General features: G+C 49.3%; 1 protein-coding gene and 1 pseudogene across 3 annotated transcripts; one reads left to right on the top strand and one right to left on the bottom strand.

The window, feature by feature from the left end:
• Positions 1-5155: 5155 nt before the first annotated feature.
• Positions 5156-7496, bottom strand: LOC309811942 (swi5-dependent recombination DNA repair protein 1 homolog; annotated as a pseudogene). The gene is made up of 2 exons: positions 7273-7496; positions 5156-5670 (listed from the first exon to the last, which is right to left on the bottom strand). The product of its transcript is annotated as a swi5-dependent recombination DNA repair protein 1 homolog (transcript).
• A 1479-nt stretch (positions 7497-8975) lies between these two features.
• POU6F1 (POU class 6 homeobox 1) lies at positions 8976-24110 on the top strand. 2 transcript variants are annotated; one of them, XM_082635846.1, is made up of 10 exons: positions 8976-9051; positions 10597-10792; positions 14330-14446; positions 15434-15562; positions 16082-16335; positions 16960-17088; positions 17715-17918; positions 20827-20968; positions 21528-21696; positions 22821-24110. In XM_082635846.1, the coding sequence occupies exons 1-10, from the start codon at positions 9004-9006 to the stop codon at positions 23164-23166; spliced, it is 1734 nt and encodes a 577-aa protein (XP_082491972.1). In that variant the 5' UTR covers positions 8976-9003; the 3' UTR covers positions 23167-24110. The 2 variants fall into 2 exon arrangements, with proteins under 2 accessions (XP_082491972.1, XP_082491971.1); XM_082635845.1 differs by having other exon boundaries at positions 14325-14446; positions 15337-15562.
• The last annotated feature ends 2517 nt before the right edge of the window (positions 24111-26627 follow it).

The following is a 26627-nucleotide window of genomic DNA, read 5'->3' as shown; positions in this document are numbered from 1 at the left end:
ACAAGCCTTGCCGATTTAATCAGCATTTTAAAGATAAGGAAATTAAACTTCAAAGAGATTAAATCATTTGCCCAGGATGGCACAGCTATTTCATGACCAAGCTGGGATTTGTTTTAGGTTTTTCTCCTAAGCCTATGCCCTTACCTCTCTTTGATCATCAACTTTCTCATCAATAAAAATGGGGATCGTAATAGCTAATTGTTAGTTGTGCTTTGTACGATAATTCCAAGATAAGCTCTCTTATTATTTATCCCTGAAAAAACAGAGAAGTAATCCGCCCACCTGCAGACAGTGACACAATTGGTCAAGCTTCACTATGTGTTTGCTCTGCGGTCTCATGGGGCTGGTGTCAAAACTGAATAACAATAGTTAACATTTATTGAACCCTTATACAATTTACTACAACACTTGCTATCCCCGTTTCAAATATGGTAACTGAGGCATGAAGAGGCTAGGTCCTTGTCCAAGGCCTCACAGCTAAGAAATGGTGAAACTGAGAGGTGAACCTAGGTTCCTAACTGCTATACTAAATTTAAATGAGATAATGTATGTAAATTTTTATAATAGCTACCATCTTCTGAGCACTTACTATGTGCCAGGCATGGATCTAAACTTTTTACATGCATTAATTTATTCAGTTCTCATAATAGCCCTATGAAGTAGGTGTTATTACTCTCATTTTTACAGATGAGGAAACTGAGGCAGAGAGGTTAAATCATCTGACCCGAGTCCCACAGCTAGTGAATATCAAAGCTGAGATTGTGAACCCAGAAGTCTGTCTCCAAAGCGTGCTCACTGTAATACTATGTGTAAAGGGGCTGGGTTCCAATAAACTATTTTTTAAATTTATTTTTTAATTGAAGTATAGTTGATTTACAATGTTGTGTTAATTTCTGTTGTACAGCAAAGTGACTCAATTACACACACATATACATTCTGTTTTATATTCTTTCCATTATGGTTTATCCCAGGACCAATAAACTATTGATGATGATTATTTTTCAGCAGGTGGGAAGGGAAATCTATGTCCTGGGGCCAGAAATGGAGAAGGGCGGGAGGATAGGCAGAAAATCCATCAGACAATGAAAACCTGAAAGAGGTAGCAACCTGCGCGGAGACTGAGGATTTAAGAACAAGGCAGACGATGCTTGCCAAGCAGGAGGGGAGGTCGTCTCATGTTTCTTTACACCAGGTACTACATCCGCATGGACCATGGTGGTAGTGATAAGAAGTGGGGGGGGGGGCTTCCGTGGTGGCGCAGTGGTTGAGAGTCCGCCTGGCGATACAGGGGACGCGGGTTTATGCCCCGGTCTATGAGGATCCCACATGCTGCGGAGTGGCTGGGCCCGTGAACCATGGCCGCTGGGCCTGCGCTTCTGGAGCCTGCGCTCAGCAGCGGGAGAGGCCACAGCAGTGAGAGGCCCGCGTACCACAAAAAAAAAAAAAAAAAAAAAAAAAGAAGAAGTGGGGGGATTCTGGGTGCACTGGAAGGGAGAGCCAACACGATTTGAAGGAGTTACTATTAGATGTATAGGTAGATGTAAGAGAGAAGGCAAGGTTTAGGGCCTGAGCATCTGTGGAAGGATGAAGCTGCCATTTGCTGAGATGGGGAAGGCTACAGGCAGATAGAGCAGGTTTGGGGTAGAAATCAGGAGTTTGGTTTTGAACATGTCAAGTAGGAGATGATGTGAGCAATCAGTAGGTAGTTGGATATATGAAGTTCCCAGGTGAGGTCTAAGCTGGAGAGTTAGACTTGGTGATTGTCAGACTGGGTGAGACCATCTTGGGAGCATTGTCTGGATGATCCAGCTCAGCCCCAGCTACCAATCTATACTAATCTCCTGCTTCCTGTCCTTGTGGCCTTTTTAGATAGCAGCTCTGCAGGAGGTAAGTAGGTGCACAATTTAAATATAAAGGTGGTGTAGAGCTGGAGATGCTGATGTCAACAAACAACCTTCCTGGAGAGGATTATGTCAAAAATTTGAAAGGTAATTTCCCATAACAAATGTGACTTTCTTTCCCGTGAATACCAGTAAAACTCATTCCAGCTTAACCAGCCATTCTTTCAATACACGCAGAGTACTCTCCACCCCAAAAAATGATTATAATGAGAAGCTACTTTACACCTTGAAAACCTCAGACACATTAAGTGTAAAGTGATTAAAAGCACAGAAATGAGTCTGAGTTAAAAGTCTGAATCCCAGGACTGCCCTGGTGGTACAGTGGTTAAGAATCCGCCTGCCAGTGCAGGGGACACGGGTTCAAGCCCTGATCCGGGAAGATCCCACATGCCGTGGAGCAACTAGGCCCTTGCGCCACAACTACTGAGCCTGTGCTCTAGAGCTCACGAGCCACAACTACTGAAGCTCACACGCCTAGAGCCCGTGCTCCACTACAAGAGAAGCCACCGCAATGAGAAGGCTGTGCACCACAAGGAAGAGTATCCCCCGCTCGCCGCAACTAGAGAAAACCCGCATGCAGCAACGAAGACCCAATGCAGCCAAAAATAAATGAATAAATAAATTTTTAAAAAGAAAAGAAAGTCTGAATCCCATACAACAAATTCCATTTTCCTCTACGTGGCACAAAATTCTTCATATACTACCAAACTTCATGTCTGAAACACATGCCACCCTGGAACAAGGGGCAAAGGACCGCACAACACTGCATTAGATATCCCTTGGGTGAATCATCTGCCACCCTCCATTCATCCATCATGACACTTAAACATACTATACTGTAGTTATCTTTTGTTTCCTTGATGCCCATATTAGATTCTCGGCTTCTTGACAAAGCTAGGGAATGTGTTTTTTCCTCCACTGAATCCCCAACACCCAGCACATAGTAACCACTGAAGTATTTGTTGAATAAACGAAGGACGAAGCATTTCAGGATTTTTCTTAGTAGGATCTCAGGCTGTTCTAGGGGTTCTGATTTGTTTGAGATTTCCCAGTGCTCCTCCTGGCTGTCTTGGAAGATTGCCATAAGCCCAGAGCAGTTCCCAAAGGAGAATGATAAACAGAACCGTGTCCTCTAACTCAGTTCTTGCCACTGAAAGTCGTGGATGGCCCTGGACCTCTGGATTTTTGGGTTGCGGACAAATGCCTCAGCACCTGCAGTTTCATTCTCCCGCTGAGGTTGCCTGTGGTTTTTTTGCGTTTTTGGAGTTTTTTGTTGTTGCTGTCTAAGCCACGCAGCATGCATGATCTTAGTTCCCTGACCATGGATGGAACCCGTGCCCCGTGCCTTGGGCGTGCAGATTCTTAACCACTGGACCTCCAGGGAAGTCCCTGCCTGCATTTATAGATGTTAACACAGGAAACCCAGGGACAAATGAGCCATCTGTTAGCCTTGCCAGGTTTGATTCAGGTGTTTTTCAAACTCACCTCACTGGAGAAAGAAGGTAAAGGAGGGGACTTCCCTGGTGGCTTAGTGGTTAAGAATCTGCCTGCTGCCAATGCAGAGGACACGGGTTCAAGCCTTGGTCTGGGAAGATCCCGCAAGCCATGGAGCAACTAAGCCCATGTGCCACAACTACTGAGCCTGTGTGCCACAGCTACTGAAGCCTGCATGTCACAACTACTGAAGCCTGCACGCCTAGAGCCCGTGCTCCACAACAAGAGTAGCCCACAATGAAGCCCGCACACCGCAAGGAAGAGTAACCCCCACTGGCCGCAACTAGAGAAAGCCTGCACACAACAATGAAGACCCAACACAGCCATAAATAAATAAATGAATAAATGAATGAATGAATGAATAAATAAAAAGAATCCGCCTGCCAATGCAGGGGACACAGGTTCGTGCCCTGGTCCGAGAAGATCCCACATGCCACGGAGCAACTAAGCTGGTGCGCCACAGCTAGTGAGTCTGCGCTCTAGAGCCTGCGAGCCACAACTAATGAAGCCTGCACGCCTAGAGCCCATGCTCCGCAAAAAGAGAAGCCACCAAGATGAGAAGCCCGTGCACCGCAACGAAGAGTAACCCCCGCTCGCTGCAACTAGAGAAAGCCTGCGTGCAGCAACGAAGACCCAACGCAGCCAAAAATAAATTAAAAATTAAAAAGCAAAGGAGGAGGCTCTGTCTGGGCACTGCTTCCTGTCCCAGCTTTAATTATGATCTATGTGTGTACTGGAGTTCTACTGCTAGGGTGATCATAAGAGCCCCTTCTCTTAAAACAGACAGTCAATCATCTCTCTTCACTGCTGTCAGGCTGTGGACACTGCATGGCATCATGAGCTCAAAGGAGGCCATCCAGATGTGCTATTTACCACAGTCATTGGGGTGAAAACCCTAAAATCCCTAGGGTGAGCCAGTAATTGCACTCCTAGGTATATACCCCAAAATTGAAAACAGGTGTTGCAACAAAAACTTGTACACAAAGATTCATAGATGCCCTATTCACAGTAGCCAAAAGGTAGAAGCAACCCAAACGTCCATCAGCAGATGAGTGGATAAACAAAATATGGCATATCTATATTTTGGAATTTTTTTTGACATATGAGTTTATCTACTAGACCATCCAGATGGAAATATGTGATAAATGGATGGAAACAAGGGTCATAAAATGAGAGAGGTAGGCTTTTTTTTTTTTTTTTTTTTTTTTTGTGCGGTACGCGGGCCTCTCACTGTTGTGGCCTCTCCCGTTGCGGAGCACAGGCTCCGGACGCCCAGGCTCAGCAGCCATGGCCCACGGGCCCAGTCGCTCCGCGGCATGTGAGATCTTCCCAGACCGGGGCACGAACCCATGTCCCCTGCATCGGCAGGCGGACTCTCAACCACTGCGCCACCAGGGAAGCCCGAGGCAGGCATTTTTAGACCCATTTTGGTTTAGACATTCACCAGGTTGGACTGTTTTTTAACATTTACAATAAAACTTTTTTTTAAACCACAATAAACAAAACAATGTATTAAAACTACTTCCAGGATTGTCCAAATTATTTTTTAATCATTATTAACATTTTTCATATTTATTTAAATGTTGTTTCCTTTAGCAAATTTATCCAAAATACTGAATTTTCATTTTAGAACTTGGTTTATATTTAGATAATAACAGAGTTCCTAAATTGGCTTTCATCAGCATACCTTTCTCTAAGCTCTAGTGGTTGATACCTTCTCTTCAAAATATATAAGCATCTTTTTTATTATGTTGTCATTCTCAGAGATACTCTGGAGAAAAAATTATGAATGAAACTATTACGAATTCTTCTTCATTTCTGTTAGAATGTAGCAATTTATCATCTTACACATAGTGATCTATCAAATGGGTGAGGCTCAGTTTCTTGTTCTTTTCAGACATAGTTGATTGCAGCTCACAGAGCAACATCTGCCTACAACTTCTTCACTTCCTTATTAACAGCTGTAACTGGGACAGGTCATTCTTTGAGTGATACATTTTGACTAGTTTTAGCCTGTGAAGAAGGTCTTCTTTCTCCTGAATCTCCACCGATTTTGCTTTTTCTTCATTTAATCCTTGTTTGGGAAGAATTCTCATTCACAAAATCATTTTGGAGACCGCTGCGTGACCCAGTATCCAGTGATTTAGATTCACTTGCATCGATATTCTTAAAAGTATTTTTCAAATGTGTATTTTCTTCTACCTCACTATGTGTTTAAAAATTTCTTGAAATTCCCGTTTTCTTCTGCTAAAGATGCTGGCTTCTCTGAAAAGATCTGATTTTTAAATTTATTTATTTATTTATTTATTTTTATACAGCAGGTTCTTATTAGTCATCCATTTTATACATATTAGTGTATCATGTCAATCCCAATCTCCCAGTTCATCCCACCACCACCACCACCCACACTCACACTTTCCCCCCTTGGTGTCCATACGTTTGCTCTCTACATCTGTGTCTCAGTTTCTGCCCTGCAAACCAGTTCATCTGTACCATTTTTCTATGTTCCACATATATGTGTTAATATACGATATTTGTTTTTCTCTTTCTGACTTACTTCACTCTGTATGACAGTCTCTAAGTCCATCCACGTCTCTACAAATGACCCAATTTCGTTCCTTTTTATGGCTGAGTAATATTCCATTGTATATATGTACCACATCTTCTATATCCATTCATCAGTCGATGGGCATTTAGGTTGCTTCCATGACCTGGCTATTGTAAATAGCGCTGCAATGAACATTAGGGTGTATGTGTCTTTTTGAATTATGGTTTTCTCTGGGTATATGCCCAGTAGTGGGATTGCTGGGTCATATGGTAATTCTATTTTTAGGTTTTTTTTTTTTTATAGTGGAACTCTTTTTAAAATTTATTTATTTTATTTTTGGCTGCGTTGGGTCTTTGTTGCTGCACACAGGCTTTCTCTAGTTGTGGCGAGCGGGGCTACTCTTCTTTGCAGCACGTGGGCTTCTCATAGCGGTGGCTTCTCTTGTTGCGGAGCACAGGCTCTAGGCACATGGGCTTTGGTAGTTGTGGCGCATGGGCTTAGTTGCTCCAAGGCGTGTGAGATCTTCCCGGACCAGGGCTCGAACCTGTGTCCCCTGCATTGGCAGGCAGATTCTTAACCACTGTGCCACAAGGGAAGCCCTGTTTTTAGTTTTTTAAGAAACCTTAATACTCTTCTCCATAGTGGCTGTGTAAATTTACATTCCCACCAACAGTGCAAGAGGGTTCCCTTTTCTTCATACCCTCTCCAGCATTTGTTTTTTGTAGATTTTCTGGTGATGCCCATTCTAACCAGTGTGAGGTAATACCTCATTGTAGTTTTGATTTGCATTTCTCTAATAATTAGTGATGTTGAGCAGCTTTTCATGTGCCTCTTGGCCATCTGTATGTCTTCTTTGGAGAAATGTCTCTCTAGGCCTTCTGCCTATTTTTTGATTGGGTTGTTGGTTTTTTTAATATTGAGCTGCATGGGCTGTTTATATATTTTGGAGATTAGTCCTTTGTCCCTTGATTCATTTGCAAATATTTTCTCCCATTCTGAGGGTTGTCTTTAAGTCTTGTTTATAGTTTCCTTTTCTGTGCAAAAGCTTTTAAGTTTCATTAGGCCCCATTTGTTTATTTTTGGTTTTATTTCCATTACTCTAGGAGGTGGGTCAAAATGATTGTGTTTTTTTTGCGGTACGCGGGCCTCTCACTGCCGCGGCCTCTCCCGCCGCGGAGCACAGGCTCCGGATGCGCAGGCTCATCGGCCATGGCTCACAGGCCCAGCCGCTCCGCGGCATGTGGGATCCTCCTGGACCAGGGCACGAACCCGTGTCCCCTGCATCGGCAGGCGGACTCTCAACCACTGCGCCACCAGGGAAGCCCCAAAATGATTGTTTTTTTCATTCTTGACTTTAAGACACTTTACCACGCCATTTAATTATGGGAATTAAATGAAGATCTTGTTTTCCTTAATCGTTCTCTAAGTGTTGTACTCACAGATTGTTTTCTTGAACTATTCGTGCGGGGAGGTGATGGATTGGCACAGACCTATGGAGCGCTGGGTAAAGTCACAGCTGAGTCTGATGGACTTTCCATCTTGGAAATGAAATCTTGGTTTACCTGTGCTTCCGCCTTCCCCAGAGAGTGCGAGAGCCCATACAATGGAATTTTTTCACAGTTCTTTTCTGTGAAAAGGAATGAAGCACTGATACATGCCGCATCACAGATGAACCTTGAAAACATTCTGCAAAGTAAAAGAAGCCAGACACAAAAAGGCCTCATATTGTATGATTCCATTTATATGAAATATTGGGAATAGGCAAATCCACAGAGACAAAGCAGATTTGTGGTTGCCAGGGGCTGGGGGTTGGCAGGGAAAGGGAGTGACTGCTAATGGGTATGGGATTTCCTTTTGGATGATGAAAATGTTCTGGAACTAAATAGTGGTGATCGTTGCACAACATTGTAAATGTACTGAATTCCATTGAGTCGTACACTTTAAAATGGTTAAAATGGTAAATTTGTTGTTATGTGAATTTTACCTCAATTAATAGAATAACAAAAAAAAAAAAAAAAAAAAAAGGAAAACAAACGAAGCGGACCCAGGGGTAGAAGAGGAAGAGGAAGAGAAAGGTGAGGAATCCAGAACACTTCTCCGAGCTTAGTGTCCTCATCCATAACATGGTGAATCTAATGCTCCCATCCCCCAGCTGGCATGAGTAATAATGTGAATTAGTGTTCCATAAAATGCTTAGCACAGTGGGCACTCAGAATAGAGGTTAATTTACTCTTTTCTCTATAAGTGTCTAAAACTAGTTGTCCCCTTTATTACCTCTGTTTCTTGTGACTGTGGTTTGTGGCTCCAGCAAGACCACCTGTTTCTCACAAGGGCTTGTTTCACTCTGTCTCACTGCATGTGGCAGCTGCTGCACCATCTGGGATGTTGTCCTGCCTCCCGTGTTAAAGGCCAGTATGGTTCTTGGACCACTGCCACAGAATCCCCTGAGTGCTGATTTTGGGGCACCCACCTACTAAATCAGACTCTGGGGATGTTTGGTCTGGGGAAATCGGAGTAGGGGGGGTCCTGCATTTTTAATGCGTTCCAGGTGATAATCAGACACATTAGTTTGAGACAACTGTTTTAATTTATTCCTCACTTTACCATCTCTTCCAGGAAGTCCACTCAGACCCCTCCCTTGAGACATGCTCTGATACGCAGTGTGCTCCTTACTTGTGTCTGGTTCTGAGAATCTGGGTCAAAGTCACCTTGGGTTCTACTGGGTCTGCTCTTTCCCACTGAACTGGGGAACTCCCAGGGAAAGATGCCTGGCCCCCTCTTTCCTCTTGTCACCCTCGCTCCTCCTGAGTGTAGGTTCTCCTAGGATGCTGTAGGAAGTGAGACACTTTAGTTTTAAAATCCTTAGAATCCTATTTCCTTTACTTCTACACATACCTGGGAGACCTTAGCTTCTCTCTCTTCCTTCCATTCTACTTCTGACTTTTTGGATGGCATGGAAATTTTAGTACTATGTCGCATCAGCCTTTGCTTTTCCCGTCCCATCTCACCCTGCAGGATGTGTAGGTGTGGGCCAGCCCCACCCCACCCTGACAAGTGACCATGGATCCTGGAGCCGGGCCAGACTCATCTCTGACTGTCAATGAGCAGGTATCTTCTGGGGCAGGAAGAGGTGGGGGAGTGAGGATAATGGCCCAAAGGGTGTGGGCAAGGAGGAAAACTCCATAGAGCCCCTCGTTGTCTGTTTCTTACCAGAAACACCAGTCCAGATCGTCACTTTACCTATCCAGATGTAGTTGCCAGCTAGGATTTCTCAGGGGCTGGGTTTGGGGACTTAAGCTGTGACTTTAAAAAGTGAAATTAAAGTGTGAAAATACATATAAGTTAACATGGGGAAAGATTTGGATATCAGGGAATTAATTTTTTTCTTGCTTATATATAATTTTCTAATTTTTCTTACAATGACCTTTTATTACTTATGTAATTTTTTTTTTCTTTTGAGAGCGTGGCTTATGGAATCTTAGTTCCCTAACCAGGGATCGAACCCAGGCCCCTGGCAGTGAGATGCCAGGGAATTTCCGACTTATGTAATTTTTAAAAGGAGAAAAAAGATTAACTAACATCTCTTAAAATGAGATGGGAGTAAAGTCCTTCATAGGTCAAGCTTGAGTCAGAAAGGGAACTGCTTGGGGGGTTATTGCACTCATACTCCCCTGATGGGTCACAGTGTTGCTTTTTTCCAGCAGTCTCTGGCTGGATCCAGTTTTCAGGCCTAAGGAGCGTGTTGTGGGAGTGTCTTTAGGCCTAGGCGGAGCGCAGGGAAGGCCTGACACAGAGCTTTTTAATGTACCGGGTGTCCCTGACTCTTGAGTGGCCCAGTTGGAAGCATGTCAGTGCTGGAGGTAAAGCGCTGAGTGCTGGCTCTTTGAGCAGGAAAGGGGACCCAGTGTTCCGAGGAGGCCCAGGGGCTGCCTGCATTGCTGGGCATGGGGGCTCCCCTCCAGGTCGGAGCACACCCACAGCAGAAGGCACACTGGAGCTGCAGGCCCACAGGGTACAAAGCTCCAGTCCAGGAGGGCCAGCGAGAGGCCACGTCTTCAGGATTCCTGACCCTCGCTTCAGGAAGTTGGCTTGGAGGGAAATCTTGGCCCGTACCCCAGAGTTTTGGAAATAAAGGAACCATGAGCTTAAAAAGTTACCCAGTATTGTGGAGCATTCATTTTCCACTCCTATAATAACTCGAGGGACGTGAAGAGGGGTTTGCTTCTTGTCCCAGCTTAAGCTGTGGCTATGGTGTTAGGGGCCATCGTAATCACACTCCAATATCCTAGCAGCCAAGAAGACAACCTTGCAAGGCTGTGGGAGAGGACATTTACCACTCCCTGCACTGAATCCAAGAGAGGAAACAAATGGAAATGTCCCCAAGTGGCCTGGCTCTGTGGGACTTTTCCTAGCTTGTGTCAGGCCCTTCTCCCTGTCACCAGGCCCTACTTTCTCCTAGTACCTCCTTCCCTGGAATCAGGGAGCTGCAGTCTGCTCCAGGCTCTGAAATTCTCACAGAGCACACAGTCCTTGAGACAGGAGGTCTGCATCCTGACATGCTCTCTCCTCTCTCCCTCAGCCATACCCAGAGCTCTGCTTCCCCAGGGCTGATCTGCCCCTCCCCCCAGCAGTGTCCCCGTCCTCTGTTTGCAGGTCATCGTGATGTCAGGCCATGAGACCATCCGAGTTCTGGAGGTTGGAGTGGATGCCCAGATCCCTGCTGAGGAGGAGGGCAAAGCACTGGAAGGTGCGGCCACCGAGGGCTCCCAGAGCGGAGGCCCCACCAAAGCCGGTGAAGCTGCTGGTGAAGCTGGGCCAGACAACCCAGACTCCTCTGCAGAGGCAACTGGTATGAGGCTACCTGATCCCATGTGGCGTTGCTCCACCTGAGTCCCCTCCTGTGTTCCCCCTGGAGAGCCAGCATGAAGCCGGAGGGGGCTAGGTGGCTTTAGGGTCTCACTGTCTTCCTGTCCACTGGACAGCCTCTGCTCACAGTCTGTACTCTTGGTCAGCTCCTAGGCCACTCCTCATCCCTGGAACTTTAGTTCTGGTTTCAGTCACTTACAGACCTAAACTGGGATGGGTCAGGGTGAGGGAATTGAATTAACCTCAGAGAGGGCTCCCAGGTCTAAACCAGACCCTCAAGCTCAAGGCGGAGAGGACTAAGCCTTCAGGATCCTGACGGCCCTTCCAAATCAGTACCTTTTGTGGTGGAGCTGGGCGGTGCCAGGAGTTGGGGATGGGAGGCCATCATACCCACCTTGGACTAAGGACGTGTGTGTTAGGGAGGGCCTTGTAGAATGCCAGCCCCTCACTCCCGACTGGGCTGGCATGAGTCTAGCCTGGTGGGCTTATTTGTGCTCTTATTCTCCAAAGATGACTTCAGGGCATGAGTTTGATTCTCCTGCATGTGGAATGTATATGGCTGATTGACTCACACCGTCTCCCCTAAGGACCCTGCAGTACAGCTGTGAGACAGCCTGGGCTGTTCTAGAAGCTGGGGCTGGTCCTAGGCACTCTGGGCACAGGGCACCCTTTCATTGACTTCCCTCATTAACACCTTATTAACACCTTTTGCAGGAAGCTTGGGGCCTCCCTTGCCAATTCCCCCAGAAAGCCATGATTCACCTCCCCTTGCTTTCTGCTGAACTTCACCCCTTCCCTAGATTTGAGATGTGGTTGGGGGAGAGGGTGTGGGCCAAGAGGAGGAGACAAGAAGAGAGCAAAGAGAATGGGCAATTCTTTAACAAAACCCCTGCCAGATCTCACCTCCCTCGTTCTACTCGCAAATCAGTGTGCAGATCCATTTGGGACCCTAGTAACCCGTGTTCTCTTTTCTCCTTTTGAGTAAAGGAATGACAAGAGATGTGACCATTTTCCCCTAGCCTGGAAATGTTCTGCTTCCTTGTTGAGGCCAGGATGAGCCATCACCTGCTCCCATGGGCCAGTGCCCTGATGGGCAGGCAGGAAAGACAAGGATTCTCCATCTTGGCCACCCTTTCCACTTCTTTCCAGGTTTATCCACAGTGCCTTAACTTCCTTTTTTACCCTTTCATCCATCTTCCGTATCTCATTTCTTCTGGCGCCTTAATCCTGCTCCTTATCCAAAACCTGCTCTCAGGAATTGATCAGAGATCAATTATTTACACCTTAGTATGAGTGTTCACAGTAGTGTGCATCTTCTTCCAGAGGTTTGTATACTTAAGCTTTTCACCAAAGTCTTCTTTATAAAGGAATTTCAGTCATTGTCAAGCAGGGAAGGGAGGTATGTTGATGGTACCTCCTAAGGAGCTGCCAGCTTAAACTGTGGCTTTGATGGAACGTTTCTGTGTATGCAATATTGAGAAGTGTTTCCTCTTAAAACAAAATAAAACTAAGTAATAGGAAACTTTCAAGATGAAAAAAGAATCTAGTGATTTGTGTCACTCCAAATTATTACCCAAACCTTGTCACACATACACATTTTTATAGGTGTGGCCCCTGAGGGTGGGCGAAGTAGCATGACACTTACCACCATATTATTTCATATTCCACGTCCTTTATTGACAGATTCACTCATCTGATTCTGGTTTTGGCTATTATCAAACTGTCTAATTTTTCACTGTCATAAACAGTGCTGCTTTGAATGGCCCTTTAATTTTATTTTTCTTTGAGGTGTAGTCCACCCAAATTCCTTTTGAAGAGAAGCCAATTGTTTATGTAGGAGGAAGTCATCACACGGAAAAATACAAAATCTTGCTATCAATGAGAGAAAAAGTAATTGGCTATGAGGTACCACCTATGCCTATTAAGCCAGAAAAATAAATAAACAGTGATAAAACCTAAATTGGGTGGTGCTGTGGAGAAACAGGTAGATTGTTGATGGTGCTGTAAATTGCTTCAGTCTTCCTGAAAAGCAGTCTAGCAGGAAGCTACAAAAACCCTAAATGTAGGCAAACCCTAGGGCCCATGGTCCTACTCTGGAAATACAGCATATCCTAATGAAGTGACTATACCCATGGTAAGCTTTCATCACTCGTGTTTATCACATTCCCATTTCCTCACTTTCCTTTTTAGGTTTCATCACACTTTGTCAAGCAAAATATTTTTTAAATTTCCAGAGGTTCAGATTATCCTTCTCTGATTTTTTTTTCAATAGTTAGAAATGTATCTCCCCTTCACAGTGGAGATAAATCTGCCATTTTGTTTTCTTTAGTATTTTATAAGGCTTTTGTGGTCGTTGCTTGCCTCTTTCATTCTTTAAGCAATCTGGATTTTTAAATTATATACGGTAAACAGTCTAGTCCTTACTTAGGTTGGTGCCTTTCCAGATTAAAACACAGGCTGGGAATGCAGGCTTGGAAGGTTATCTAGTTCAGTGGTTCCCACTTTGTCTGTGTGCTGTATCACAAGGGAGCTTAAAAGAAAAAGAGAGATGCAAGGTTCCTGGCCTCCACTCCTGGACATTCTGACTCAGTAGGCCTAGACTAGGGCCTGGAAACCTATACCCAGTCAGTATTTAGAAGCCACTGGTGTGATGAGTTGGGAGATTGGGATTGGCATATATACACTAATATGTATTAAATGGATAACTAATGAGAACCTGCTGTATAAAAAAAAAAAAGAAACCACTGATCTGGTCGAACACACAACACCTAGATTCTCTTTAATGTCTCACCATATATTAACTAATAAACCCTCTCCACATTGTTGTGTGGCTTTAAAGAGGTTTCCTGGTACAGGTCCCAGTACCTAACTAAATCCAGGTGGCAAGAGGAAGCCCTCACCTGGGTGAAAAGCTCCAATGCATGGGAAGTTCCTTTAGAACTTCCTAGAAGCCGCTCACCCAGACTTCAGACCTCAGGGAATGGCAAGAAGCAAAGCTGCCTGGCCTGGAGAGCCCCTGTAATCCTGAGTGTGGCCAAGACATGTCACTTCCAAGACTTCACCCTACAGGAGTCCTGCCCCTTCCCCAAGCCAGCACCTGCATCCAAAAAGTAGCCTGAAGGTAGGGTGAACAATGATGCAGTTGCTGGATGAGCCAGTCAATCCCACTGATTCTAGCTCCTTCTCTCCCTGACACATGTTCCTTTCTACTACTGATTATGTGATAGGTCCTAGCATCCTACAGAGCCAGGAGATGAGAGACTGATACCCAACTGTGCCTGGGTCTGCAGTTTCTTCATCCACATGTGAGAAGAGGGTGGCCTACCTTCCAGGTCTGGCCCAGGGTTCTCCAGCCTCCTATTCTCACTCCCCGTAGCTTTTGGGAAGCTGTCTCTGTGGGCCAGGGAAGGCCAGTGATTGGCCTCGGGTTATGCAGAAATACAATGTAGGGCTGAGGGTTGTCACACTCACCCAGGCTCACTCCTTGTCCCTCTCTCTCCCAATGCCACTTGAAGTGAAGTCACTCCCAGGGATGCCTCCGAGCCCTGCCCCTGCTGTTGCCACCTTCAGCCAAGCCCCATGCCAGCCTCAGGCATCGCAGACCCTGACGCCACTGGCTGTACAAGCTGCCCCCCAGGTAAGGGCCACTGCAGGGAGCTGGACAGAGGGCAGTGGGCAGGAGCAAGGCATGGGATAGCCAACATGGGCTGGCCACGGGAGCTGGGAACTTCACGAGGCAGGACAGGGAAGGGGCTGTGGCTTGAGGGAGGGAGTCTCCTACTAGGTACCCCTGCCCTCTCCCCTGCCCCAGATCAGGCCCCCCGGGAAAAGTAGATCTGCATTTGCCAGGTAATCTCCTCGGGTTCAGGAAGGATTATAGAGATTACATTAACTCCTTCAAGTCATCTAATGACTAAGTGAGTGGATACCCTTGTCAGCCCCTCTAGGGGATGCCTAGAAGAGTTAATGGATTTTTGGTCCTCACTTAGAGCCAGGGGCGGCCCCAGCTCAGTGAGAAGCTGTCTCCAGGGGCCTCCAAGCATGCTGAGCTCCCTGTGACCTTTCACTGCAAGCACAGTTCTCCAAGGCATCCATCAGGATTGTCCTCCATCAGAACTTCCCGGAGGCCCCTGTGGGTCTTGACCGCTTGGTTCCACCAGCCCCTGTCCCCTGCTTCCTGGCCACAAAGCATTGCTCCTGTGGGCAAGGGCCCGGGGAAGGCTTGGGAGGCACCAGACCATGGTGGGAGAGGCCTGTGACCCTTTCTGGTCCTTGAGCAGGGCTAGGCCCTGTCCCTGCTGTGGGCTGCTTCTCTGAAGGCGGGATAGTCCAGTCCAGGTGCCCCCTCGGGCGGGGTTGGGCCTCCGGCTAGGGCTTGTCTCTTCCCCGCCCTCATGCGGCCTTTCCCCACTGCCCTCAGAATGCTTTGTGTGTGCTCAGCTGGGTCTGAGAGACCCAGTGTTTGCGCTGTCAATGTTGATTTTTTATTTTTTTCTTTTCTTTCTGAAATCTTGTTTGCTTTTGCAGGTCTTGACTCAGGAAAACTTAGCCACAGTTCTGACAGGAGTTATGGTTCCAGCAGGGGCAGTTACTCAACCTCTTCTTATCCCCATCAGTATTGCAGGTCAAGTGGCTGGTCAGCAGGGGCTGGCCGTGTGGACAATTCCTACAGCAACCGTGGCTGCCCTCCCAGGACTGACCGCTGCTTCTCCCACGGGGGCAATTTTCAAGCCACCTTTAGCCGGTCTCCAAGGTAACGGCAACTCTCCCCAGGACTGCACCAGGCTCCCCACCACCTTACACTACCATCCCTGCACGCGTGCTTGCCATGTTGGACTCCAAACCCGCGGCCCTTCCCGGGCGACAGCCCTGGAGTCTGGATCTGGTGTCCCAGGCACCCAGCCACAGAGCTGCTGCACCACCTCGGGACTCTAGGCCATGGCACCGTGCTGGCCCAGCAGGCCTCTCTGCCTTCAACCAACTGTCTGAGACTCCCCCTCCCCCCTACGCCAGAACTCACCCCGCGACTAGCCTCCTGAGAAGGACTGCAAGAAGATTCAACTTCTGGTTTTGAATCTACACCTCTCCAAGCCCAAGGGAGGGGGGATGAGAGAAGTTGGCATGTGCCGCCCCCGCCAAGATCGAGTGAATCACAGCTGCCTGTCCCCCCTGCCCCAACCCCCCCTCGTTCTTGTGCCAGATCCCTTGGGATTGGAGCCTCCCTGGGCTACGGCTAGGCATTTGAGCACCTCTGTCTCTGCCTTGCTCGTAGCAGCTGCCGTGCTGAACGCCGCTCTCCCGGCACCTGTACAAGCTGCCCCACCGGCCCAGGCCTCCTTGCCCACCCGGCCCCGACCGCCAGCCCAGCCCCAGACGCTGATCCAGACCCAGCCGCTGCTGCAGCCCACACCTGCCATTCTGCCGCAGCCCACTGCTGCCACCGCGACTGCCCCCACCCCCAAGCCAGTGGACAGCCCCCCACAGATCACCGTTCAGCCTGCAGGCTTCGCGTTTAGCCCAGGAATCGTAAGCTGCTGCCTTCACCAGGGGCTAAACGGGGATGGACCGAATCTCTGGCCAAGGGTGAACCTGACCCTTCCCTCGGGGGAGGAAGGAGGTGGAGGACCAGCCCCCTGAACACGGCTCTCTTCCAACACTTCGGCAGAGATGGGCTCCCTCTGAGTCCTTCCCCTGCAGCTGCCAGCCCGTCCGTCCCAGACAAGAGCAGACAACCTCTGCCAAGAGGGCTGGGCAAATCCTCCAGAACCTGAACCACTGGACCAGCCTTGGAGGGTGGGAGGATATCTGGGGATTGCAAACTTGTGAGCTGTCGCTAAGGTGGAGCTAGAGGCTGTTAGCTGTGACTAGAGTCACATCAGCCCCTCCAGTCTGGCCTTTCTACCCTCCCAGGGCTAGCCCAAAAGATCAGCCAGAGTTACTCCTCCATGACTGCGACCCCACCCTTCCCTGCTTACCCCCTGCAGCCCCTGGCCCTGGACACTATTCAGCTGGTGGACTTGGGCCTGCAGCCCACATTTACATCTGCCCAGCATCCATACCCCCCGCCCCAGTACCCTCAGCCCTCTTCCCTCTGCCTTGGGCTCTTTCTCGCCCCATCGCCTCTGAGCAAGGCTCTTCCTCCACCCACAGATCAGTGCTGCTTCCCTCGGGGGACAGACCCAGATCCTGGGCTCCCTCACTGCAACTCCGGTCATTGCCAACGCCGTTCCCAGCATGCCGGGGATCAGCAGTCAGATCCTCACCAATGCTCAGGGACAGGCAAGTGGTCAAAGCCAGGCTGAGGGGTGGGGACTGGTGGAGACGCCGGCTGTGGAGGAGGGGCAGGACTTGGGCTGAGGGTCACAGGAACTCAACTAGGGTGACAAGCTGCTGTACATACCTCTTGTGTGACAGCTCTCTGCTGATGCTGAGGCCAGGCAGGGGTATAGCCCCCATCCAGCCCTGGTGGTACTCACTCTAGCTGGGGGTTTTCGTTTATGGAGCACTCACTTTGTGACCAACCTCTGTGCTAGGTGCTTTCTCATACATTATCCCACTTTTTTTTTGAGTACACACCTACTGGGTGGAGATTTTTATTCCCGTTTTACAGGGGAGAAGGCTGAGGTTCAGAGAAATTAAGCCACACCGTTAAAATGTGGCAGAGCAGGGATTCCCATCCAGATCTGTCTGAATGCACATGCAGACCTACTCCTGCCCCACCACGGCTCTGGAGAGAGAATAAAGGAAGCGGCCCCTAGAGTGTGAATCCTTCACTTTCTTGTGAGGAAACAGGCCCAGAGGGGTTAAGTGATTCGTCTAAGTCCCTTCCTGCCAATGTGGGGATTTGGGTTGGGGTTGGACCTGGACGCTGCCCTCACACTTGGGGTCCCTATGTTTCCTCCCAGGTTATTGGAACACTTCCGTGGGTAGTGAACTCGGCTAGCATGGCGGCCCCAGCACCAGCCCAAAGCCTGCAGGTCCAGGCTGTGACCCCCCAGCTGTTGTTGAACGCGCAGGGCCAGGTGATCGCAGCCCTGGCCAGCAGCCCCCTGACTTCTCCCGTGGCTGTCCGGAAGCCAAGCACTCCTGAGTCCCCCGCTAAGAGTGAGGTACAAGGGCTGGGTTTGGGGATGGGGGCAGGCAGTGCTGTCTGGCATGGGTGGCCTCCCTCCAGGCTGTGAGCAGGACGACACTATTTTCTGAAGCCCCTGGGAAAGCAGGGCACCTCCCCAAAGCCGGGGGAGGTTCCAGGGTAGAAGGTTCACATGAGTCCACACATTCTCTGCCTGGGAAAACAGCACCACCGTCCCCCGACCCCTTACCTACACACACCGAACATGTGGATATGTGCCCTCAGAGGTCAATAGCACTCCGAGAAAGCCAGACAGGGGTGGTCAAAGTAAACTGGGCCTCGGTCAGCTCCAGGGTGAACAAATCACTAGAAAGGCCCTGGGAGGTTCGTTATGTACCGTCTCCCTCTTCACCCCTTCACCCCTCCACCCCTCCGCCCTGCACCGTGGCATTGATTATTCATTTATGTGTTCATTCTAGGAGCAGTTTTTGAATGCCTACTATATTCCAGGTGCTGAAGATGTAGAGATGAATAAGATGCCCTTTCTAACCTTAGGTAGCCCAACATCAGAGACAATTATAAGTCAGCGTGACAAAGGCTATGGTAGGATAAGGTGCTTTGGGAACCCAGAGAAGGGAGCCCTCAGCAGACTGGGGAGTTTGACAAGGCTTCGTAGAGTAGGACACTGAACTAATCTAAAGGGATGAGTTGGATGAGAGAGTATTCTACCTCCACAGAATTGCAGGAAGTACAGCGTGCCAGAGCAGGGGTTCTCAAACGTGAGTGTGCCGCAGAACCAACTGCAGGGCTTGCTGGGATGCAGATTCCCGGGCCCCACCCCAGAGCCTCTGATTCAGTAGGTCTGGAGTGGCATCCAAGAATTCACATCCCTAACACGTTAGTGGTATGTAGCTTCCCAGCTTCATTGAATAACCTCTTAGCCTCATCTATAAAATGGAGGTGATAAGAGGACCAACTTCAGAAGGTTATGAATGTTAAAGGATAGATTACACGTAAGGCAGTTTATACTCTGGTACACAGAGAGCACTTGAAAAATGGTGCTTTTTGGGCTTCCCTCATGGCGCAGTGGTTGAGAGTCCGCCTGCCAATGCAGGGGACACGGGTTCGTGCCCCGGTCCGGGAAGATCCCACATACTGCGGAGCGGCTGGGCGTGTGAGCCCTGGGCGTGTGAGCCATGGCCCCTGAGCTTGCGCGTCCGGAGCCTGTGCTCCGCAACAGGAGAGGCCACAACAGTGAGAGGCCCGCATACCGCAAAAAAAAAAAAAAAAAAATGGTGCTTTTATTGTCATCACTAATATCAGGTAGTGGGGAGTCGCGGGAGGGTTTTTAGCAGGGAAGTGGCTGATTAGATTTGCATTTTAAAAATTCCCTCCGTTATCCAGGTGGAGCCAAGAATTGGACTGTGGTGAGACTTGAGTCATCGTCTCTGTTAGGAGACAGCTTATACAATTCTAGCCAGAGACAAGGAGCCCTGAACAAGGCCCTGGGGATGATGAGGGAATGACTTGAAGCTACCAGGAGGTAGAATTCAGGGAACAGGACCCATCCTAAAGAAATCTGCACTTTCAGGAAGCTTTAAAAAAAATCATACTAGGGCTTCCCTGGTGGCGCAGTGGTTGAGAGTCCACCTGCCGATGCAGGGGACACGGGTTCGTGCCCCGGTCCGGGAAGATCCCACATGCCGCAGAGCGGCTGGGCCCGTGAGCCATGGCCTCTGAGCCTGCACGTCCGGAGCCTGTGCTCTGCAGCGGAAGAGGCCACAACAGTGAGAGGCCCGCGTACCGCAAAAAAAAAAAAAAAGAAAAAAATCATACTAAAGATACTAATTTCATATATTTATAGTTTCTCCTGATTATAAATTTGATACATGTTATTTATAAAAATTCCAACATTATGTGTGATGTCAAAAAGTAAAAATCCCTTCTAACTCTACTTCCAGAGATGACTTCTGTTGACAGTTTGCTTTATATGCCTCAAGATTTTTTTTTTCTGGGAAATTCATATGTCTTTTTAAAGGAATTATTCCATAAAAACTGTTTTTCACCTTACTTTTTTTTCTTTCACTTAGCACTGTGACTCAGAGCTCTTTCCATGGTAGCAGTTAAGAGATAAACCTTATTCTTCATCATGGCTACACAGTATCTTAATGTAGAGAGGTCCCAGAAGTCATTTGCCACGTTCTCTATTAATGGATATTTGGGGCCTGGAGGCTCTAGAATCAGGTTTAGGTTCCTCCTTTGAGAGCAGAGATTTGAGAGCAGTTATCTCAAGGGCGGACACACTTGTTGGGGCTTTGACCAGGTGTGCTGAACCTTTCTGAGCCTCTGACCTGCCCGGGTCATAGGCAGCAACAAGGCCCCGGCTTGGTGGGGCACGTTCTATGCTTATTTTGGAGGTCATTATCATTGGGTGAGTGCTAATGCGTAGCTTCTAGTCTTGCTTTTTGATGGGGCACAGGTAGGAGTGTGCTGGGTGAGTGAGGATTCCATGCCCACTTTTTAAAATTAATTAATTAATTAATTAATTAATTAATTTTTGGCTGTGTTGGGTCTTCGTTGCTGTGCGCGGGCTTTCTCTAGTTGCAGCGAGTGGGGGCTACATTTCGTTGAGGTGCGCAGGCTTCTCATTGCGGTGGCTTCTCTTGTTGTGGAGCACGGGCTCTAGGTGCATGGCTTCAGTAGTTGTGGCACCCGGGCTCAGTAGTTGTGTGGCTCACAGGCTTAGTTGCTCCACGGCATGTGGGATCTTCCCGGACCAGGGCTCGAACCCATGTCCCCTGCATTGGCAGCTGGGTTCTTAACCACTGCTCCACCAGGGAAGTCCCTCCATGCCCACTTTTGCCCTGCCTCTGGCCCCACCAGAGACTCCACCCCCCTGAAACAGGCAGGCGGGCAGTGGGGTTTGTTGGCGCTTCTCCTCACAGGTGCAGCCCATCCAGCCCCCAGCAGCCATGCCCCAGCCAGCTGTGGTCATCGCCAGCCCAGCCCCAGCGGCCAAGCCAGCTGCCTCTGCTCCCATCCCGATCACCTGCTCAGAGACCCCTACTGTCAGCCAGCTGGTGTCCAGTAAGTGGCTTCTAGAGAAGGTTGTGGAGAAGGGGAGAGGCATTTATTTGGATATGATGACCTCATTAGATGATGCTCTCCTTAATAAGCTTCCTGGGGTCCACAGGGGAAGGGCACAGGCCCATTGCCAGGAACTGGCTTTCTTATTCTCATTCTGGGGAGCTGGATTCTATGCATGATGATGGTGGAGGCTGCTTAGCCAGCTGTCTGGCTGCTTCTCTGAGAAGCCAAGCCATTGGCTGTCTCTCACCTAGTATTTGAGGAATGTGGATGGCCAACAGGTGTGCTTGGGGCCAGGCTGGGGAGAATGGGGGAGGGTCAACAGTTAGAGCTGGAAGAACTTGAAAATAGGCCTCTACCTCTATACACATTGGTCCTGGCCCCTTACCCCCAAGTCTTATTTGTCTTGGGGACAGGGGTGATGAGGGTCTTAAGGGTACATAGGCCTTTTGTCAAATGTCCTCATCCCTCACTACAGCACCAGGCTAGGCCAATGGGCAAGATAAGCAGTGAAGATTGTCTGTCTTACACACACCCCTGCCCCCTTCCTTTGGCCTAGAGCCACATACCCCGAGTCTGGATGAGGACGGGATCAACTTAGAAGAGATCCGGGAGTTTGCCAAGAACTTTAAGATCCGGCGGCTATCCCTGGGCCTCACACAGACCCAGGTGGGTCAGGCTCTGACCGCGACGGAAGGCCCAGCCTACAGCCAGTCAGCCATCTGCCGGTGAGTAAGGCTGCCTTGGACAAGGTCAGGGCACTCACAGGGGCCCAGGTATCTGGCCCTTTTCCATATTCTCCCTGGCTTCTGCCCTCTTCCGGACAGGGAAAGCTGTTCTAAGGGTAGACATGAACACCTAGAGTAGCCAGAGTCTTTCTGGGGGCCCTCTGAAGTTTAGCCCCAAATCCTGAGCATTTATATTGTGTTTTTTTGGGAAAGCCAGGATCCTAATCCATTTAGGAATCCTAGAGGGACAGGAGTACAGCTTATGAAATTAGTCACAAATTAGTCAGTTCTGGCTTGGTTCTCAACTATAACCCACTATCACCCCTATCATACTCCCATCTCCCCCTCTTTTGAGGCGTGACTATAAAGTGATGTAGCTGATTTTTCTGTGTGCGGCGTACAGACTGGTTCTGGTGCCAGTATTAAAGGAGGGGTAGGGAATTCCCTGCCGGTCTAGTGGTTAGGACACTGCTAGGGTCCCAGGTTCAATCCCTGTTTGGGGAACTAAGATCCCGCAAGCCACGTTACATGGCCAAAACCAAAGAAACAAATAAACAAAAAAAAGAAATAAAGGAAGGATAGCCGAGGGTTTCAAACACGAAAAAACACACATTTCAGAGATGGCCAAAAGGTTTCATCTGCCTGCCAATTCTATAGATTAGATTAGAGTGACTATTAGACTACCGTGCCATGTTGGGAATTCTGTAGTCACATCTGGGCTCAGCCAGAAAGAGTATTCTGACTTAGAGATGCTGCAGTTGGAGGACAGTACTTACGACATCCGTTTGGCATCTCTGGAGGCCTCTCAAGATGACTCCTTAAAGGACCTCACCCATTTGGATATGAAAGTTCTGGAATGGTGCTTATTAAAGCAGTTGCCCTGTTATCATCGCACTATTGAACCGAGGCCATGGGAACGGTCTCCCTGTTATGACCTGGGATACAGGACAGTCTGAGGAGTCTGGGCTTGGCCGAGCCAGGGGGTTTTAGTGGGGGTGGTGAGGGAAACACTGAGCACGGCCCCACCAGCCCCAAGAGGAGCAGCCCCCTGTGGATGGTGCTCATGCCCGGTGTGGGGAGTAAGACACTCTCACTGTTCCTTCCTGGGCTTGGGTCACTTACAGGTTTGAGAAGCTGGACATCACGCCCAAGAGCGCACAGAAGCTGAAGCCAGTGCTGGAGAAGTGGCTGAATGAAGCCGAACTCCGGAACCAGGAAGGCCAGCAGAACCTGATGGAATTTGTGGGAGGCGAGCCCTCCAAGAAACGCAAGCGCCGCACCTCCTTTACCCCCCAGGCCATAGAGGCTCTTAACGCCTACTTCGAGAAGAACCCGCTGCCCACAGGCCAGGAGATCACCGAGATTGCTAAGGAGCTCAACTACGACCGGGAGGTCGTGCGGGTCTGGTTCTGCAACCGGCGCCAGACGCTCAAGAACACCAGCAAGCTGAATGTCTTTCAGATCCCTTAGGGCTGAGCCCCCCAGCCCTGTGTTCCAGCACTTTGTACCTTCCCTTGGCACCCGGCTGCAGCCACCACCCTGCGGCACCTGTCATTCTGCCACGCGTGGCTGTGTTTGTCCTGGGTCGTGAGACTACACTGTGCGCCTGTGTTTCAGCCACCTCCCCCTCCCCCCGTATCGTCCACATCCTGGGGAGGGCAGTGGGGCCCGCCTGAGACCTCCAGGCTTGGAGTTGGTCATGCCAAGGGAGGGGATTTGTGGTGTCACTTGAAGAAGCACTTTGCTAATGTGGTTTTTGAAGGGTGAATTCTGGTTGGGAACCGGAAACTCCCCTCTCTGGGGCAGGGCTGCAGCAGCCTCTGCGGACCACTGGCCATTAGCTCTTGTTTTCGACAGCATTCTCTTTCCACTCTCCCTCCTCCTTTGCTCCTCTGGCAGGTACTGCGGCTAGTCCAGCGGAAACACAGCCTCACCACCCCCGGCCCCCCGCCCTCTGCCTGCAGGTACACTGTCCCCTGAAAGAACCCAACACATACAATTCTGAAAAGGGTGATGTGCTGCTCAGAAGGTCAGAGCCGTGTCTGCCTCAACCTCAAGGTCAGAAGGTTTCTACAGCCCTGGGGCCAGAACATGTGATCTCCTCTCCCATCTCCCCCTGGTTCCTTTGGGAGGGTGGAAAATTGCCCTAAAGCAGAACCTTTTCTTTTGTAAATCATGTTGGAAGGAAGCAACAGTGAACTCTAGCTGTCCTGGAGTTGACCTGGGTCTATAGCAGGTTGGGAACTTAATAACTAAGGCCATCCTCCCAGATTTTAATCTGATCTCTGTCCATGGCCATCTCCACATCAGAATGGTGTGGTTAAGATAGCTTGCAGCCTGGAAAATCCCCCGGCCCAGCTAAGCAGGCACGGGTGGGGGGGGTGGAGAATGAGGAAAGGAATGCTGACTCTCTCTTGTCCTCACACTCACCACCCCCCCAGTCCTGGACCCTTCTCAGAAGCAGCAAATTAAACAAGAAGCCAGACAGCAAGGCCCTGGGGAAAAAAAGCCAAGATCCAGAAAGAGCTGATGGCAGCCCTGGAAGGTCTCTTTGTGGAAAGTGACTTAACTCTAATTTTCTTTGGAACTTGAAGGCTTGGATACTGGAGGAGAAATCTAACTTTGTCCAGAGTCTTAGACCACGTGTTTGTGTAAGCAATCCCCCCAGCGCGCTTCTGAGCTAAGAATACGCCTGGAGCAGGCTGGGTTTTGTCTTCAGAGAGGGTAGCTATGGTACATTGGGGGTTGGCATCTCATCCGAGCTGTTAAGTGAGTTTCCCAGCCTCACTGTGGCTGGGCCTCCCCTGGAATTCAGTAGGGGATCAGGAGAGCATTGCAAGGTTTGCTGAGATGAGCCCAGACTCGCTGTGTAGACTAGACTTAAAGGGTCACACACAAGTCACAGGGGTCAGCCACCCCCTCCTTTCACAACTCCTGTCCTTACAGAGCCAGGTCTCTAGCTCTCTACAATAAACCCTGAGGAAGTGACTGCCAGGCGAGGGCACATCACCACCTCTGTCGGACACTGGTGCAGAGCCTGAGCCTAGCCTCGCTTCCTCTGGCATGCTGTGTTTCCTTTCCTGCCTGCAGCTGCCCCTCCCAGGCCCTACAAAGCCAGTGTGGCCGCCCTCTTGGTAGCTCTGCCAGTGAGAGGGCAGTTGTGTGTCCAATGGCCCGCTCCCGCCTACCGCACGCCACTGCATCCTGACCAAGCAAACGTGCTCGAGTGTGGTGGAGGATGAGGAAGCAGGTGGGCACCTTGTCTGCCCCAGCCTCCCGGGAGAGACTACGTCTCCAAGGGTAAGGCTCCACACTCAAGTTCAGGGTTATCAACCTGTCTCAATGAGATGACAAGCTCACTTGACAGGGGTGTTGTAAACAAGTTTTCAGTAAGAATAAAGTAGTGCCAGAGTTTGTAAAGGATTCAATCACTTATAGTTCAATAAATTAGATATGGGTTTTTACCCTCAAGCCCTTGTGTTCAGATACGCTTTCTTTTTTGGGAGAGACAAGTGGGTCGTGGCTGGTGCCCTGGGAGTAGCGTATAACCCAGGGCGTATCCGTGGCAGTGGATATGCAGGAGGACACCATCTGTCCTGTGTCACGGCAGGAAAAAGTTGATGAACTGCTGCTCTAAATTAGGCCCGGCCATGCTTTCTTAGCTCCTCCTGCATCTAAATGTATCTTCCCAAGGCTGGGCTAGAACTAAAGCATTTTTTCCTCTGCTGGAATGATGGGTTGGTCTTTCAGAGGAACAAGTCCAGGGGCAGAATGTTTGCAGGCTGAATTCCCCAAGCAGGGGGGTACAGGATGCTCCTGAAGTGTGCCCAAACCAGAGCTCACTGGCCTGATCTCTGCTCTTGTTCCCCTACCACAGGACCCCCAGAAAGCAGCAATGGCCCTGAGGTGGGTTTTTTGTTTTGTTTATATTTTTTGTTTTGAGTAGCATCAGGCTCTGAAGGGAGTTGATATCAATTTTGTTTTGAAAGCACCTTTCTGGTTATCAGCCAGATCTCAGTGGCTCCTTTACCATGGAAAGGCAGGAGAAAGGGCAGAAATGGCTTAACTGTTTGCATGTGTTTTGTTTGTTATTGTTTCAAAGACCAAAACTTTCTATGGCTTAATGAATTGGCTGGGGCCTTTGACCCTGCACTGATCAAGGCATTTTATCCAGGTGGGGTCCAGGGAAAGAATTCAGCCAAATGGGTTAAGGAACCCATTTGACTTTGGAATGAGAGACCCTGACCTTTTTGTGTCCTTGGAAATCCAATCACCTTCCTATGCCTAGATTCCCTTCCTGTCTCCTAGGCCAGGCTCTGACGCTGAGGTTCTGACTGATCCCGGACATGGGACAAGGTCTGCTGAGAGCTGGAGTGAGGGGTGAGGAGGGGAGAATGGGGGAGAAGCACTTGATGTAGTTGTGTGGAATAAACAGTATTTTTTCTTTTGTACCGGTCTGCCTGTTTCTCTTCTACCTCTCAGGGTGATGTGAGGGAATCAGTGTCAGAGACCAGGGGAGGAGCTGGCTTTGCTGTCAGAGTCTGTGGCCTGGAAAATCCCATTGCAAGAGGGTGAGGATCAGTGAGTGCCCTGAACTCCTACTTCCCCGCCCAGGCCCTCCAGCCGGGACGCTCCCCATGGGGCGCGGGGTCAAGGGGATGTGCCCTTTCTCCTTCTAGACCACCCCCCCGATACCTAGGATCCCACGGTTCGCTGCCAAGCCCACTTCCTGGCCCCTCTTCCCTGCGTCCTGATAATAGATTGTGCTGTTGGTGTATAGACTCCTGGCCCAAGAGGTGACCAAGAGGCAGCTGTTTGTCAGAAAGCTGGGTGGATGGAGCTTGGCTGTGCAGACTGGATGCCGATACATATACACAAAGCCCTCTGCAATGTGAGGCGGGTGCTGCGAGGGGGAAGAGAAGGCAGGCTGC

Source organism: Mesoplodon mirus (genome assembly GCF_964341445.2).
Source record: "Mesoplodon mirus genome assembly, chromosome: 11".
Classification (NCBI taxonomy): Eukaryota; Metazoa; Chordata; class Mammalia; order Artiodactyla; family Ziphiidae; genus Mesoplodon; species Mesoplodon mirus.
Note: the sequence above shows the minus strand (reverse complement) of the source record. Positions and strands in the feature narration are given on the sequence as shown.

Bases quoted from the DNA above. Each gene is read 5' to 3' on its own strand.
- POU6F1 (XM_082635845.1), top strand. From the start codon at position 9,004: ATGGATCCTGGAGCCGGGCCAGACTCATCTCTGACTGTCAATGAGCAG. The intron at 17,089-17,714 runs GCAAGTGGTCAA...GTTTCCTCCCAG, and splicing joins TCACCAATGCTCAGGGACAG to GTTATTGGAACACTTCCGTG. The intron at 17,919-20,826 runs GTACAAGGGCTG...TTCTCCTCACAG, and splicing joins AGTCCCCCGCTAAGAGTGAG to GTGCAGCCCATCCAGCCCCC.